The 17835-nt window shown below is 43.2% G+C and overlaps 1 protein-coding gene across 1 annotated transcript in view; it reads right to left on the reverse strand.

Annotated features, from left to right (window-relative positions):
- Positions 1 to 961: 961 nt before the first annotated feature.
- Positions 962 to 17835, reverse strand: part of PFDN1 (prefoldin subunit 1) — a 77665-nt gene continuing 60791 nt past the window's right edge. Inside the window, exon 4 of the mRNA XM_058541847.1 lies at positions 962 to 1944. Coding sequence (XP_058397830.1) covers positions 1861 to 1944 — 84 coding nt within the window. The 3' untranslated portion in view covers positions 962 to 1860. The remainder of the gene's footprint in view (positions 1945 to 17835) is intronic.

Consider the following 17835-nt stretch of genomic DNA (forward strand, 5'->3'; position numbering starts at 1 on the left):
ATGAAATATATATTTATAATTTTAAAATTATACATTTAAGGTAGTGGCATGAGGTAACATACCACTGAATGATTTCTCTGCTAATACTCTGTATGGTTCAATAAATTTGTCTAAACCTCAACTGTCTGAATTATTCCCGGTAGATTCTAAGCCCTGGGTATCTCAGCTAGTGGCCACTGTCCAGTACAATGAGGGGCCTGTTTACCTTTTCATTCTGGCTGCTACACAAGCAGTATGGGTGCTATTAGGAAGGCAGGTTCCAAGGTGGGATGTCTTTCAGCCAGGTCATGAAGCCCTCGCTGAGCTAGCATTCTCTCCCTCTTCCCACTCAGATGTAGGCTCATCAAGGAGCTATACCCGCTATTACCCCGAGCCTAGGAAAGGGTCTCTTAGTAATTGGGCTGCCCTAGGGCCTGCTCTGAAAGGAGAGCAGGAGCCCACAGAGACCCCAGGCTTTCTTTTCCTGTTGTCCCCTCCCAACATGCACCTCCTCCTCTGACAGCCACAAACAAGAGAAGAGCTGTCATACAAACTAGTCAGCCAGGCCACCAATCTCAGCTTTGGCCGCAGGGTGGCGCTGAGCTGCCATAGCAGCGAGCCAGATTTTCCTTGAGCTGGCTTGCCCTGCCAGCCCTGAAAGGCTGCAATTGACAGCTCCCTGCTTACCTCTGCCTGCCCACCTTCCCTCTGAAGCAGTGAGGTACTGATATTTAACTACCAGCTCTCTCTAAAAATAAACAAAAAAGCCATGATTTTGTAGCATCACTTGATTTCTGTGGAGTCAATGGTCCCACCATAGCTGATTCCAAGCTACCAATGTGATCTCTAGAACGTGGAGTTGGGAAGAGAAGCACAAGAATGCACCGTTATATAGTGTTGCCACCATCCAGATATGACAGACTGTTAACCTCAAAAACACAGGTAGATAATGGCCAGATTTAGTAAAGTATTTAGGAAGGTATAAGTTTTGAATATTTATTAGCCTCACTTTTAACGTAATTGTAAATTTACATAATTTTTAATAATGGCTGTGTAACAACTGGCTTGCAACAAAATTCCTGAAAATTGGATAATTGGCTTTCCTGAGCCAGTACAAGCCAGCTCCAGCACACCACTGCCCCTGAGCCACTAGGAGGCCTCAGGATTGTAGTGTCCACTGTATGACACTGGCCAAAGGGAGAGAGTCTTGGAGGTGCTGCTAGTTTATTACTGAATTTTCTTCTAGAATGTTGGGGAGGAAGTGGGAAAGGAATGTTTAAGCAGACTGCCACTGAGGAACCACTGCTCTGTTCACTTAAATGCAGCTATGCCCTGGTCTTCTTTCTTCTTATCTGCATACTACATGGAGGCTCAGAAGTTGAGGGGTTCACTCAGAAGAACAGAAAGGGAGAAAAAGGGAAGGCTTCAATGCAGAAGGAGCAGGGCCACAGCCCTGGAGAGGCACAAGGAGGAGCTGAGGTAGAGACAGCCTCTGCCTCTCTGTTCTCATCCATTAGCTCAAGAAAAGCAGACTTAGCAGAGTGGGATAGGTGCCTTTTATTCGTCTGACCAGCTTTGACTAGTAGTAGGCTCGGGCAGAGCCCCTCTCTCTGTCCTGGCTCCCATCTTCCCTCTCCTGGGAGTTCAAGACCCACCCTCAGGGGAGAGAGTGTCCTGGGCAGAGGTGGCAGGCAGAGCCAGGATAAAAAGTACAAGGTTGGGATCTTCAAGGGGCTAAGGGTGATGTACAAAACATAGGGTTACCAGACCATCCAGATAAATCGTCCATCTGGGCAGAGTAGAGGCTGTTTCCCCACACAGGCCCCTCTACTCTTGCCAGGAATGGGAGGGGTCAGGAGGAAGAGCTTCCCCTAAGGCTTCCTACTGGGCCCTTCGTGCCATCAGCATCTCCCGGATGTTGTCCTCAGCTTCCTTCACGCTCCGCTCCAGGTAGGATTTTTTCTGCTACAGTGTGAGAAAGAAACAAGGGTTAGGGTGAACGGGCCAGGTTAGCAGATACAGCTTTTATGTCCAATGGTTATGGCTTCTGCTGTGTGACCAGTGACTTCTAAGAGTGTACTGTCTACTAGGAGCCAGGTACACACACCTGCCCAGAGTGCTCCCCTCCCCCACCCACACGCACAGGGAAGGAGGTCACTTGGTACAGGAAGCAGAAGTGCTCTGTGGAAGGCAGTAGTGCACTCTTCCCCCAGAAGGAAGTAGACTCTAAAAACAGGCATCTCAGTACATGAAGTTATACCAGACAGACAAAGGCCAGGAAATTCCAGGACAAAGCTCCGGCCTCATAACAAACTGTCTCTCAAGGTTTTCCATGGCCCCGGCCAGGCGCCTGTAGCCGCCACTGCTGCAGAATGGACAGTGTATCCTCTGCTCCGTCCAGCGAGACGACAGGCTGCGCGAGTCCTGAGAGGTTGTATCACACATCTCACCAAGGCAGATGAGTCAGGATGAAATCTGCTTTTCTAATGAAACTGTTGCCTGCCAGGAATCCAGGACAGTGACACACTGAATAAAACAGACCTTTTGGAAGTTTACCTCCTGCTCCATCTGGGTCCTAAATTAAAAATCTCAACTTAGACAAAGAAATTTAACTACTCTCAGGAGCCACATCTGGACCAGGATTACAAAAGATTAGTCAAAGGAAATGATGTCTGTACATTATTTGCCCTGTGGTCACCCCAGAAGTATGGTGGCTTCACCACTGGTCCCTGCCCTGAGGACATAGTTGTGGCTGCATTCCCACCTACCAGACATAAAATGAAGGCTCCCTTTTTGAGGAATACTCAAAATAATCCCCTCCAAGAGTGCATGTGACTGAGCCACACACTGGAGCCAGTAATGCAGAGCCCTGGCCCAGGCAGCCCAGATGCAGCCAATGCCCTTCTCTCACCCCCAGCCCCTTACCCAAAGCAGCTTTGGATTCATTTTGACCACTGAAGTGCCCAGATGACCTAGGGAGGCCAGGGAAAGGCTGGGGCAGAGGACAGGTGGGCAGCCTGGTCTGAGAGGCCTTGCTTGGGAACTGATCCCTAACCATTGAGACAGTAAAATCGAAATGAATGCCTCTATTGTTCGAGGTCTTCACTATTAAACCTCTCTGGTACCCCCTCTACGTATCCCTGCCTCTAACTTCTCCCACTCTCTGTCCAGATATTTATTAAATGATACATTTAGAGACTTTTTCCTATAGGTACCAAATGCTATGGCATCCACAAATCTTTATCAGTTCTTGTGTGAACCTCTGATTCCTGTTTGTCTTCTTCTAACTTCAAATTTCCTGAATGCTAGAAAGAGCCATATCTCTTTACTCATCTCCCATCTGTCCAACTTGCATACAATTCCTTATAAAACAGCAGGAGCTCCATAGAAACTCATAGTGATCATGATAATTCAATGGCCACAAATGCATATTGTTGCTAAGGAATTCTGTTTAATTATATTGCTAAACCTGACATAGTCCTATCATTGTGATATCAGAGTGGGAACTCAGAATCCCTTTGATAAACAACCCTTAGACTTGACTTGTGATGAGGTAAAAAGAGGGAAATACTAATAACTCCTGACACACCACTGAAGAATGTAGATGTACTGGGTGTTGCACAGAAGGGGAGCAGCAGCTAGACAGCGAGTGCCATGTACCATCTGGGCACCTTCCCAGCCCCATGGGAATCTAAGGGAAAGGCTAGAGGAGTGAGCAGGGTTCTACTCCTGCAGCAGTCAACCAGTGCTCAGGGACCCAGGTCTGCTGCATTCCATCTCTGTCAACTTGCTACCCTAGCTGGCAAAACTATAAACTGGGAACATCAGCAAGAGCTTTTCTACCTACTACCCAGGCCTCTGGACAATCAAATTCAGGTTGCAATTCTTATCTTTGAAATTCTTCATTCTATAGTGTCTCTTACTTCTATCTTCTTCTAGTTTCATGATTTTTTCATAATTTTTACCACTGAATATCTTGAAGTCTTCAAGTTTCAAAAAATAATGCAAAATGAACTTGTCTTTTTTTTTTTCTTTTTTTGTGAGGAAGATCAGCCCTGAGCTAACTTCCAATGCTGACCCTCCTCTTTTTTGCTGAGGAAGATTGGCCCTGAGCTAACGTCTGTGCCCATCTTCCTCTAGTTTATATGGGACACCGCCACAGCATGGCGTGACAAGCAGTGCATCAGTGCACGCCTGGGATCCGAACCTGCGAACCCCGGGCCACCGAAGCGGAGTACATGCACTTAACCATTTGCGGCACCGGGCCAGCCCCTGAACTTGTCTATCTTTAAATCTTTAATTAACTTAAATAAACTTAACATTAAAAAAATTTTTTTCCTCCCAACAGATGGGGCATCCCTAGCATAGAGGGACCTGTTTCCTAACTGTATTTCAGTAGTTCCTGTTTCATCCTCAAACACATCTAAGTCCAGCAGACCTTCATAATCAAACCCAGACCACAGCATCTGTTGTGGGTTGAATTGTGTCTCACAGAAAGATATGTTGAAGCCCTAACCCCCAGTACCTGTGAATGTGACCTTATTTGGAAACAGGGTCACTGTCAATGTAACCAAGTTAAACTGAGGTCATACTGGATTAGGGTGGGCCCTAAATGCAATGATTAGTGTCCCTATAAGAAGTCCACATGAAGACAAAGGGACACACAGACACACAGGGAAAATGCCATGTGTGAATGAAGGCAGAGTGGAGGGGTGCATCTATAAGCCAAGGAAGGCCAAGGATGGTTGGCAATCCCCAGAAGTTAGGAAGAGGAAAGACAGGATTCCTCCCTGGACCCTTCAGAGGGAGCAGGGCCTTGCAAAACCTTGATTTTGGATTTCCAGCCTCCAGAACTGTGAGAGAATAAATGTCTGTTGTTTTAAACCACCCAGTTTGTGGTAGCTTGTTATGCAGTCCTAGGAAACCAGTGTAGCACCTGAATGAGGGATGTCCCCAGAGAGAGAAACTATCCCAAAGTTCTTCTGGACCCACAGCTTCTGACCACACTGGATCGTAGAGGCCTGGGTAAGGATCCCTACAAGTTAGTACACTGGGATCGTACTTCTCCCCCCAAAAATTGTGGTAGAGTTGACCCAAATACAAATAAGACTGTCAGAGAGGATGGAGAAAATTAAGGAACCAATGATTAAATCACCTTTTCTTCCTTGGATCTCCACAGTTTATTCCTAGATCTCCTAGTCAAACCAGAAATTCTGTGGATCCCAGTCTTCCCCATTTCTGTAAATGGCAACTCCACTCTTGTGATTGCTCAAGACAAAATCTTTGGTGTCATCTTTCAATCTTCTTCCTTTCTTTCACATCTGACATCCAATCAACCAACAAATCCTGTTAGCACTATCGCAAAATGTATCCAGAATCTGTCCTTAATGAATAGCCTCCTACGTGGTCTCCTTTCTTCTGCCCTTGACCTCCTTCAGTTTCTTCTCCACACAGTGGCCAGAGTCACCTTTTAACACTTAAAACTCTCCCATGGCTTCCCATCTCACTCAAAGTAAAAGGCAAAGCCTTTTCAAAAAGCCACGTATACTCTTGCTTTCAGCTGACTCTCTGACCTCCCCTCCCACAACTCCCTCTCACTCATTCAGCTCCAGCCACAATGGCCTCTGAGCTGTTCCTCCAATCAGCAAGCTATGCTCCTGCCTGGCCTTTGCCCTTTGGCTCTCTCTGTGAAGGAACTCTTCCCCAGATATCCACATTACTTGCTTCCTCACTTCCTTTGGGCCTTTCTCAAATGTGACCTTGTAGGAAAAGACTTCTTGATTACATGCAGCTCCACACTCCCTATTCTCCCCACCCTGATTTTCCTCCATAGCACCTATCACCACTGGAAGCAATATTTTCTGTCTGTTTTCCCTTACAAGAAGGTCCATGAGGGCAGGACCTGGTTCTGTTCACTGATACAGTCCTAGTGTCTAGAAGAATGGCTGGTACATAATAGGAACTCAATACCTATTGAACAAAAGTGGATTTATTATGGAAAATGATGCCTTACTGATTTACTTGTACACACACTGCTCCTTTTTAGTTCTCCCTCCCAACTTGAATGAATGGGGAACACCCACCAGAGGAAGCAAAGGCAGAAACTGACATTCTCTTCCAAGGTGGTTTTCAGTTTTTGCCATTGCCATCTAACCTCTGCCCCTGGATAGACATAGGTTTAAAAATCGAAACTTACTGATGCCAGTGGAGACATCAAAGCCTTGCTCCCACAAACGAAACAGGCCCTAAGAGTCAAGCCCTTACACTTTATCAGGTCAACTTGTAAAACTATAAGACAAATCATTCCAATTTCCCACATCCTGGAGTAGGAAATCCTTAAGAAACTGCTCCATCCAAAGTCAGCCTCGGGCCTACTGTGAGCTACAAGGGGATGATGATTGCTGTGTAAACTCCAGGAGGCATTTTAAACCCACACCTTCCACTAGGAGTCCCAGGAAGGCATTTGCCGGCCTCATTGCAGCATTTTCCTGTCTTGCTGAGCAATCTCCCTCAGAACCCTTTCTCCAGGAAATTCTCTAGTAGCATCAAATCACAGAGCTCTGCGTGCAGTGTCATTCTTGTGGGGCCTTGTCCTGACGTGAAATTCTGAGGTTTCCTGTGGGGCTCAGCATGGCCAGGGAAATTGACGTTGTTGGTGTTATTGCTCATCAGCCTGACGTTCATCTTTCTGGGAGTCAGACTGAGGGGCTGGTGTTTCATTCTCATCCTCTAACGAAGAAAGAGGCTCATGTCCCTAGAACTTTTCTGACATGACACAATCTCTCAAATAGACTCCTGAGGTAACTCATCTTGTGACGCTATCTCTATCAACTTTTCTCTTTTTTTAGGAACTTTGTCTCCCTCTCCTTCTCTAAATTAATATTTTTCCTGTTTGTCATTTCTTGGGGTATAGAAAAAAGTTTTCCCGTCTCATCCTCGACTTCCTAATTTGTGAAATGAGGATTTGGACAACACCAGTGCCCCTACGCCCCCATTTTTCTTTAGTCACAGAACACTTTCTTCAAATGAACTCTTGTCTAAAGACAAAACAGGTAAAATGGAGCTTGGGGGAGCAGGGAGAAAGGGCAGATAAAAGCAGACCCTCTGGCTTGTCCCCTGCCTCCAATCCAGGCTACAGGGGCAGTAGACACAGCAGTCTTGATTTCCTTCTGCCTCGATGTTCTGTCACATCTGCATCCTCAGAGACCCTCTGCTCTGAGTCCCATATTTCTGACCCTGAGTTTGACCAACCCTGGCCACACACTTCTTCCTTGTGTTGAATTCCACAGCTTCCAGCTTTTGCAAACCACCGCCAACTTCAAGCTCTACTATTAATCAGAAACTTGAGGCAAAGGCCACCTGCTCACTATCTCTCCCATGACTTCCAAATTAAAAGTCCAAAAGCCTCACTGATTCTCATGTTCTCTCAGTTTGCAGAACTGTAAAATGGCCAGAGGGTGCCAGCTGCCAACACAGGGGAAGTTTAGCAAGAAGTCAAGAATTCACCGACGGCCGAGGAGGCATGTCTTGGCAGACACGGGGTAAAATGTGAAGAAGGCAGGGAAACAAGAAGAGGAAGAGAAAAAAAGAAAGGCAACTAAGGGGTACAATCAGAGAAGTCAGAAAGGGAAATGAGACAGAGATGGGCAAAGCTGTAGGAGCAGGAGCAGGGCAGAGCTCTGACCGGGCAAGGGCTGTGATGGCCTGAATGGGGAAGGGGCACTCACCAGAGGCAGGAAAGGCATGCCAAAGCCAACTAGGAATTTAAAGCTAAAACAACTGATGCAAGGATGCACATCCACTTGTCAATGCATCCAGGTACATCCATTTCACCATGAAGGACACAACTAGGCTATAAGGTAACTGCTGAAGTACATATAGCTGGGAGACCACCTCAAAGAATGAGAAAGCAATTTTAGGCATGGAGCAGGAGAATGACGAGAAATCTAAGAAGGGGTTACTCTGTCTGCATCTTTTAGAAACTGCTTTCAAAACATCTTTCCGAGGTTCCTCTGCTGAAAGACAGGGACAAAAGACTTGGTTCAGCTGAGCACTGACCTTGTTTTTCTCCCAGGTGTTCTTCCACCTGCTGAGAGACTGACACTGCTACTGTGTGGGGCACACTCCCAAATCCCACCTATGATCACACGCTCAATCTGCACAAGTCAAACCTCTAGTCAAACACCTTATAACAGAGATAGACTGCAGAGAAAATTCTTGTTTTCTCCAAACAACAGTGTTTAGTCCCTGAGTCCCCGTAGGGTTTAGGTAATCTCTACCAACCGTTGCTCTCCCTAACACATCAGCTTCATTAAGTCCCAGAGAAAGCCCAGTCCATCATACAACCTGAGAAGAAAAGTAGAAAGAAAGCTCATAGGTAAGTGCAGAGCCAGGAGGGGCAACTGTTCCAATGCATAAGGCACTGATCAGGCTTCATCCAAAGAACCATTACATTTGTGGGTGTCAGGCTCAAAAAGGGATGAGACAAGCCAGCAAATAATGTCAAGTGATAAGCAGCTGAAGTAGGTAGGAACATTTGGCTCAGAGAAGATTAAGGGGAGAAGGAACCTGATCACTACCTTAAATATCTAAAGCAATGGCTTTTAAAGTCTGGTCCCTGGACCAGCAGCGTCAGCAACACCTGGGAACTTGTTGGAAATGCACCCTCTCAGGCCCCAACCCAGAGCTACTGAATCAGAAACTCCAGGAGTAGAGCCAGGCAATCTGTGTTTTCACAGGCCCTGCAGGTGACTCTGAGGCACAGCAAAGTTTGAGACCCATGTTCAAAAGTGGGAGTCAGGGGACAGCCCCGTAGCCTAGTGGTTAAGCGCGGCACACTCTGCTTCGGCAGCCCAAATTCGGTTCCCTGGCATGGACCTATACCACCCATCAGCAGCCATGCTGTGGCGGCAACCCACATACAAAATAGAGGAAGACTGGAACAGATGTTGGCTCAGGGTGAATCTTCCTCAAGCAAAAAGAGGAAGATTGGCAACAGCTGTTAGCTCAGGATGAATCTTCCTCAGCAAAAAAAAAAGGGGGGGGCGGCAGACAGAAAATTTTTTCCATAAAGGTCCAGATAGCAAATATCTTAGGCTTCATGGGATTGTCTCTGCTGGAACTATTCAACTCAGCCATTGTAGCGCAAAAGCAGCCACAGACAATGTGTAAACAAATGGGTCTGGTGTAAAGGAATGGGGCTAGCTATGTTCTAAAAACACAAAAACAGGCAGTAAGCCGGATCTAGCCAGCAGGCTGTAGTTTGCCAATCTCTGTTCTTAAATAAGAGGGAGCCTTAAAAGGTAGAACTGAGTCCCGAAGGTAGAGATTTTAGAGATTTTAACATTCAATGAAAGCTGCCTAATAAAAGCATAAATTTCTACCCATCCTTCCATTCATTCATTCAGCCTACTGCCAAACCATTTCTCCTCTTTTTTCCCCCAAAAACCCCGGTTCTTGAAGTTTATGGCATCACGCTTTCCTATCTTCTCCCCTCCACCCTTGTTGCTACAATTTATCAATATCCTGGGTACCGTCCCTCATTCATCGATGGCTCACTTTCTTCCTCTGCACCACTCAAGGTGACTTCTATAAAAATGTAGATGATTCATCCAATACCTTGACCTCCTCTCCTCTCACAATTTTTACTTTACCACCTTAGCCACTCGGCCCACAGTCATACCCTAGAGATCTTGTCAACACCAGTAACTGCACCATGTCTGAAATTTCAATTTCACCACGACTACTCCAAATTTTTCCAGGTCACTTTCATTTGATAACTCTCACTCCAATACTTCTTCGACCTCATTACTCAACGACAAGTTTTTACTTATCTATTATGCTTCCATGGCCTTTTTCCCCTCCTACCCAGCTTAGCTTCCACAGGCCATCATTTATATTTATTCCCCTTGCAAATGCCCTTTTCTCCTTTGCTCTTCTCTCCCTCTGCTGCACTTGCCTGGCAAAATGCCAATCCAAGTTGAACCAAACCATCTACCTATTCCATGCTTGTACCTGCACTCTGAATGTCACTGGAGAAAAACACTTAACTGTGCTGAATGGTTTCACTTTAAAATTCAGGACCATGAATCTCAAACAGGCACTCAACACTGTCCAGAAATTCTATTAAACTTCCTTAATATGTTCACTTGTCTATTCTTCAATGTAACTATTTCATACTTTACCTTGTCTCCTCAAATTTCCTATGCTGTCTCCTCTCCTCTCATTCCTAGCTCACTGAGAAAATACAAGCAATCTGGTAAGAATTCCTTCTTCTTCCCACTACCAAATCTACTACACGACCTATACCTGTACATGTACTCTCTCCTCTCCCTATAGTTAAAACGGATAGAGGGTCCCTGTTTCTACCAAAACTCAGCCCTTCCACTTGGGTGTTGATTCTATTCCCACTGGCCTCCTCAAAAATTTCACTCCCTCAGTTATCCTTCTTCTTTCTTCTTAATCTTCAATTTCTCTTTCTCTGCAAGATCCTTCTTGGTGAGGTGAATCATTAAAAAACAAACAAACAAAAAAAACCCTTTCTTGACCTCACATTCCCCTGTAGGCACTGCCCCCTTTCTGTCCTCCTCCTCAGCAAAACTTCTTCTTCAACCAATTGTTTTGAGTAACTGCCTCCACTTCCTTTCCTCTCCAATCATGCTTCCATCTACTCTATTGAACTGACTGTGGTTGAGGTCACCAGTGATCTCTATGTTGCCCAAAGCAGTGGTTACTTCTCTATTCTCTTCTTACTCAATGCATTCTTACTCATCAATAGCATTTAGCACAATTCTTGACATATTTTCTTCTCTTAGCTTTCACGATGCCACACTCCTATTTTCCTCCTACATCACTGGCTACTCCTAAGTTTTCTTTTGCTGACTACTCCTCCTCTGCTCAACTTCAAAATGTTGGCATTTTCTGGGAAGCTGTCCTGGAATTTTCTCTTCTCCCCATCTATACTCTCTCTCAGAAACTCTCATCTAGTCTCATAGCTTTAAACATTACTATGACTCCCAAATTTATATCCCTACCCTTGGCCTCTCCCTTAATTCCAGATTTACACATCCAATTGCTTACAACACATATCCTCTCAGACATCAAACCCATACTTAACATGTCTAAAACAAACACAACTTGGGCCAGCCCAGTGGCCTATCAGTTAAGTGCGCGCGCACTACGCTATGGCGGCCCAGGGTTCGGATCGCGGGCGTGCACCAAGGCAACGCTTGTCACGCCAGGCTGTGGTGGCATCCCATATAAAGTGGAGGAAGATGGGCATGGATGTTAGCCCAGGGCCAGTCTTCCTCAGCAAAAAGAGGAGGATTGGCCACAGATGTTAGTTCAGGGCTGATCTTCCTCACAAAAAATAAAAATAAAAAAATAAAACAAGAAAAACACAACTGATTCATAGTCATCCTCCTCCCAGTCTTCTCCATCTCAGTGAATGGCGGTTATCCAATTGCTCAATTTAAAAACCACAGAAACAAAAAAAATACAGAAGCCATCTCTGATTCTTTTCTTCTCCTCAAACCCCATATCCCCCATCCAATCCGTCAGCAAGTCTTAACTTACTTCCAAACATATCCCTAAACCATACTCTTCTTTCTATCCAGCTCCACTGCTACCATCCTAGTTCAAGCCTCCATCATCCTCACCTGAACGTTTCTCACAGATATTTTAATAGGTAAATCAGGTTACTTGCTGCTCAAAACCCTCTAACATCTTCCTGTGACACTTAGAATAAATCCAAACTCCTCAACCTGGGCAATAAGGCCCTGCATGATTTGGTCCTTGCCAACTACATCAACCTTATTACCATTCTTTATCCCTTTCACTTGCTTAAACAACTCCACCAAACTTATTCCAACCTTAAGACATTTGTACCATCTGTGCCCTCCACGTGGCATGTTCTTCCTCTACATACTTTTAAGTGGCTGGTTGCTTCTTTTCATTCATATCTTAGCTGAAATTTCACCTTTTCAGAGAGGCCTTCTCTGATTACTCACCTAATGGAGGTCCCCAGTAACACTCTAAAACATCACTTTTCCTACATGATATTTTGTTGCTTATTTCTTTATTGTCTGTATCTGAATGTAAGCTCATTAAGGATAGGGCTCTTGTCTGACTTGATTAATATTTCATCTTCAGCACCAAGAACTGACACATAATGCATTCAACCAACATTAATGAGCACCCAATATATGTTAGGCCCAAAGAGCACTCGGATTAGAGCAGTGAACAAGTCACACACTTATTCATAGAGATTACACTACTGCAGAACATGTGGTCAATTAACTACCACTGTAATAAGGGCTCTGAGAGAAAAGCAGTGTCTAATGGAGGAAATACCTTGTATAATCAAGGAAATCACAGAACTAGCTCCAAAGGATGAGTAGGAATTAACTAAGTGGAGAGGTTAGAGTGAGAGAGAGAGCAATTCCAGGCAAATGAAGCAGCATGTGCAAAGGTCAAATGGAGCACGAGATGTTTGGGAACTGAATGACAGCCAGTGAGGCTGAAGTACAGAGAGAGAGAGAGAGAGAGGGATGAGGCTGGTGAGGCTGACTCAGATCATCCAGGGTCCTAAGCCATATTAAAGATTTGGTATTTATCTTGAAGACAATGGAAAGCTACTGGGTTTTAAGCAGGAGTAACAAAAATCAAATTTCCACTGAAAACAAAGTATCACTCTGGCTGCAACACAGAGAGTGAGTTAGAGCAGAGACTCCCACAGAATGCCCAGTGAATGAGTAACAGATATGCCCAAAGTATTGATCCCTTTAGTCCTAGAGTGGCTGGGTAGGTTCAGGGCAGCCAAAGTCCTGCTGGGAAGTTGCCTCCAACCTTGAGCACTCATTGTCCACTTACGCCAGTAAATCACACAAATACTATTTTCTGGGTGCTGTGATGTAAAAAAGGGTGGGAAGAAACTGGATTAAAGAATACAAGTGTGAATGTTGAGAAACCTATTAGGAGGCCATTGCAATAGTCTTGGAAAGACATGACAATATCTTAGTAGATGGCATTGGAGATGGACAAAAACAGACAGATATAAAAAATATTCAGGAGAAAAATCAACAAGACAACTTCACAAAGTCCTTCACCATAACCTTCATTAGATATCAGAAGTTGGGAGAGTGGAGTCAAGAATAACTCCCAAGAGGACTGGGTTTGGAAGGGAAGACCATGAGTTTAGTTTTAGACATGTTGAGTGTAAGGTACCTATGAGACATCCAAGTGAGAGGTGAGAAGAAAACTAAATTGGGTCTGAAGGTCATAGAAGAAATCTGGGCTAGAGGTATAATTTTGCACAAAGGTAGTACTTGAAGCTATGAGAATGGTTGAAATTCCTAGAGAAAGAACACAGAATAAGAGGACTTATTCTTGTAGAAAGTCAACATTGAGTAAGACTGGAAGGAAGAGGAGGAACCAGCAAATAACACTAAAAAAAGAGGGAAACTGTGCCATAGAAACCAAGAGAATAGTAGTTCAGGAAAAAGGATGAGATCACTAGAAATCACTGATGTGTTCAAATAGGAACAGTGACAACAACATGTCAGAAACAGCTGAGGGCAGAGGAGGGGAGTGCTACATCAACTGGCCTCTAGGATATCTTCCAACTTAAAAAAGTCTGTGGCTCTTTGAGACCTGATCCTAAAACTCCGTGAAGGAAAATTACCTGATATTTTAATTGTCACAGATGAGCCCCAAGAGCATATGTACTGCAGCATCGAGACAAATAATTTTCCTATCTTCAACAGAGACACTAGGCTTTGTGCAGGTGCAACACAAGGGTTGTAGAAACATCAGTATAATTATGCCCAAGGAAATGATTAGAAGGGCTGAAATGCTATATTTAGGAAATAAAGGTGCAAAGACAATATCCTTCAGAGACCACACAGTGCCACAGCTCAGAATTATGTGCAGTGTAAATGTACTATCAGTATACTAAACATGAGAAGTATTTGTCTGTTTCAGCAACTGAGTAAAAGAGATCAGGAAAAGGATGCACAGAGACCACTATAAATATCACAGCCTGGGGTCTTTGATTCCTCTCTAAAACAAACAAACAAAAAAACCTAAAAATTACAGCCCACATAGAACACTTTTCTAAGTTCCATCATATGTGAAAAATAAATGTACACAGTACATAATAAAGAAATCTCATGAAAACAAATTTTATAAAAGCAAGAAGTTTCCCAATATACATTATTTTTCTTCTGCTTCTCCAGGATCAGAAAGCCAAGTATTCATCAATAAGGACTTTTGAAACTCTATAAGTCTTCTAAATAAAATAAAACAAGTTTAACTATTCCAGTTTGTCTTTAGTTTGCCCTAGTCTTACAAGAAGGCAAGAGGATCAAATCAACAATGTTTACTGTGGAGTTTGGCCTGTAGGCATGGTAAAGGGGTAGGTGAATAAGGGTGTGCCTTCTGAGAGAGGAAGTAAGGGCAACACCTTGCATTCTTGGAAGTAGAAGTGTAATTGACTCAACTGTGGGGGCCAGACTAACATGCAGGTGTGTGTGGCAAAAGTCTGAAGTCAGTCCGATCCTACTCTCTGCTCCAAGCAAGTCAAAGAGAATTTCTGTTTTCTTACAACTCTACAACAAAAAGATAAACAACCCAATTAAAAAAATGAGCAAAGGACTTGAATAGACATTTCTCCAGAGAAGACATATTAATGGCCAATAAACACATGAAAAGATATTCAACTTCATTAGTCATTAAGGAAATGCAAATAAAAACCACAATGAGATACTACTTTATACCCACTAGGATGGTGATAATCAAAAATGATGATAATCACTTATTTATAAATATTGGCAAAGGTGTAGAGAAATTAGAACCCTCATATATTGCTGGTAGGAATGTAAAATGATGCAGCTGCTGTGGAAAAGTCTGCCAGTTACCCAAGAAGTTAAAAGACAAAATTACCATATGACCCAGCAATTCCACTCCTAGGTACATACCCAAGAGAAATGAAAACAGGTGTTTAAAAACTTGTGAATGTTCATAGCATCATTTTTCATAATAGCCAAAAAGTAGAAACAATACAAATGTCCATCAGCTGATGAGTAGATAAACAAAATGTGGTATTTCCATACAATGGAATATTATTCAGCCATAAAAAGGAATGAAGTACTGATACATGCTAAAACGTGGATGAACCTTGAAAACATTATGCTAAGCGAAAGAAGCCAGACACAAAAAGCCACATACTGTATCATCCATTTATATGAACATCCAGAATAGGCAACTCTATAAGACAGAAAACAGATTAATGGTTGCTGGGGGCTGGGGGGGAGGTGGGGCTGGGAGGGGAAATGGGGAGTGACTGCTTAATGGGTTTCTTTTAGGGGTGATAAAAATGTTCTAGAATCAGACAATGGTGATGGTTGCACAACATTGTGAATTTAATGTTACATGAACTTTACCCCAATTAAAAATAAAAAAAAATTCCTAGTCTTCTCAAAATGCTGCACCACAAGGAGAAAAGACAGGACATGAAAGCCCTGTATTTAAAAACAGGCATAGCAAGGCAGGTTCCTAATGATTTATTTTCACAGCAAATCAGTCTCTACTCCACCCAAAGCCTTAGAGTAATACACACACAAACTGGCCAGGGTAAAGTAAACTGACGTGTTAATTTCTGAAAATTAACTTTACTGTTATCAGCAAATGCACTAAACATTTAGATTAATGAGTTAATAAGGTACCCTGGGAGAGCCAACAGACAAACAAGGGTAAGGAAACTTCTATGTGATCACATTATTACTTTCCAATCGAGTAACATATTTATACAACTAAAAAAATAGAGATATGGCAACCGGAAACCCATAAAAGGACCTGGTGACAGTGAAAACAAGCAAGAGCTCAAAGCCACTGAGAGCACAGATGCATGACTCATTGGCACCTCCTCTGCTGATCTGTACAGGTCAGCAGAGGGCAGAACTGGAGAACTACAAATATACTCCAATATCAAACGGCTATTTATAACCTTTCAAAAAACCTCAGCTTTCTTTTCATTAAGAAAGAGAAAAGGAAAACACAGTTATACCTGTCAGTATCACCAAGAAATCGCTATTTTCTAACTCTAAGCTAAACCTCTAGGTCAGACAAGCAACACAGGGTCTTTGCTCACATTGCTCTGAGTGTTCTGAGGGGCACTGGGAGGTCAGGTCACATCACCAGTGACACTTCTCCAACCAGGGTGATGCAGGGGCTCATACCATGATGAAAACACTCTATAGACCAGACGTCACAGCTGCCACTTGTCCCAACTCCACACCCACTCAAGTTACCATAGAACTGGTACAAACAGAATGGAGTTTAATATGCTATTAGCTCTGATCTAAGTAGCTGACATAACATCAATTAAATTTATAATGACACTAGAGTAATAAAAGAGTACTTGGCACACTTCTCTTTGCAAACATGATTCAAGGGGTGGTTTACATTTTGCCCTTTCTTCAATTTCCAGATGCCAGGCCACTTAGAAGCCACTTATAATCTCTTTACTCAAAGAGTTGGTGTTTAGGGGATTTATCATTTTATAAGAATATTAATTTTTATAAAATCACTAATATTAGAAGGCCCAGCTACTGCAAGTATCCAACCACAGCACAGGAATCCCCACTTCTTTCTCAGTAAAAGTGAATGATACAGTGTTTGGAATCTAGAATATGGAATCCTGGGTTCCCACTCTGCTTTCTCTCTCTTTCCCTGACTGGTTCTGGCTCTGTGAAGGACATGTGATCTCCATTTCTAAATCACAGGCAGAGGCCACCAAGTTTATGAGATGGCTTCACCACAGAATCCTTGGCAGATATCACTAACAGCAATATCAGATATCGTCAATGCAGATATCACTAACGTGCTGGCACTTGCATCCTTGAGCCCATCGACTAGCCCTACCAATGGCTATATTAATGCCACATGTGGAAGCAGTCATCAGGCCGTTTGGCCACATTTACATGGTGTATACTGAAGCTATCAACAATGAGTACTTCAAATAAAATATAAAAAGTTACATGTTCTTATGGAATACCCTACAGCAGTTAAAACGAGTGAACTACATATATTTATTAGTGTGGGTGGAGTTCAAAAGAAAAAAAAGCAAGTTATTGAAAGATAAGAACAATATGATATCATTTGTTGAAATATAAAATGCTATGAAACATGGAATGGAAAAATACATACCAAATATCTGATAGTAGTTGCTTCTGGTGAATGGGAATGAGATTGAGGTGAGGTTGGGAGGGAAGTTACAAAGGAGAATTCAATTTCATTAGTATCGGGTTTTTTTGTAAAAAATAAAAAAAGTAAATATTACAAAATGCTAACATTTGTTAATTCTGGGTGGTGAGTACACGGTGTTTGTTAAATTAGCTTTGTATATTTGTGTATATTTAATTTTTTTCAAGTTAAAAAAAAAACCAAACCTTTATCTTATAAACATGTAGTAGCAACATGCTCAACTGGTAAATAGCTACTGAGCATCCACTATATGCAAATAACAAAATCCTGCAGTTACTGAGTATTTATTGTGTGCCAGGGATCAAGTGACTTACATGTATTACTTTACAAGGTAGATACCTTTTATAAGGGAGAAATGCTTATCCTCCTGACCTCCAGTTTTCATTAGCTTTAGTCCTGGCCTCCTCCTCAATCTACTCTCAGGAAGACGAGTGGCTTCTCTGACTGGTGTGTTTGGGAAAAGGAACTATGGCTCAGCCCCTTCCGCTCTGCCAGGATCCGCAGAAGGTACACATTCCCTCATAAGTCTGACACATAGGCTCTGCCTGCCTCTGCAAAGAGAGACCTGTGGTTGTCCCACACTTTCAGAGCTTT

This window comes from Diceros bicornis, chromosome 1 (assembly GCF_020826845.1).
Source record: "Diceros bicornis minor isolate mBicDic1 chromosome 1, mDicBic1.mat.cur, whole genome shotgun sequence".
NCBI classification, from domain to species: Eukaryota; Metazoa; Chordata; class Mammalia; order Perissodactyla; family Rhinocerotidae; genus Diceros; species Diceros bicornis.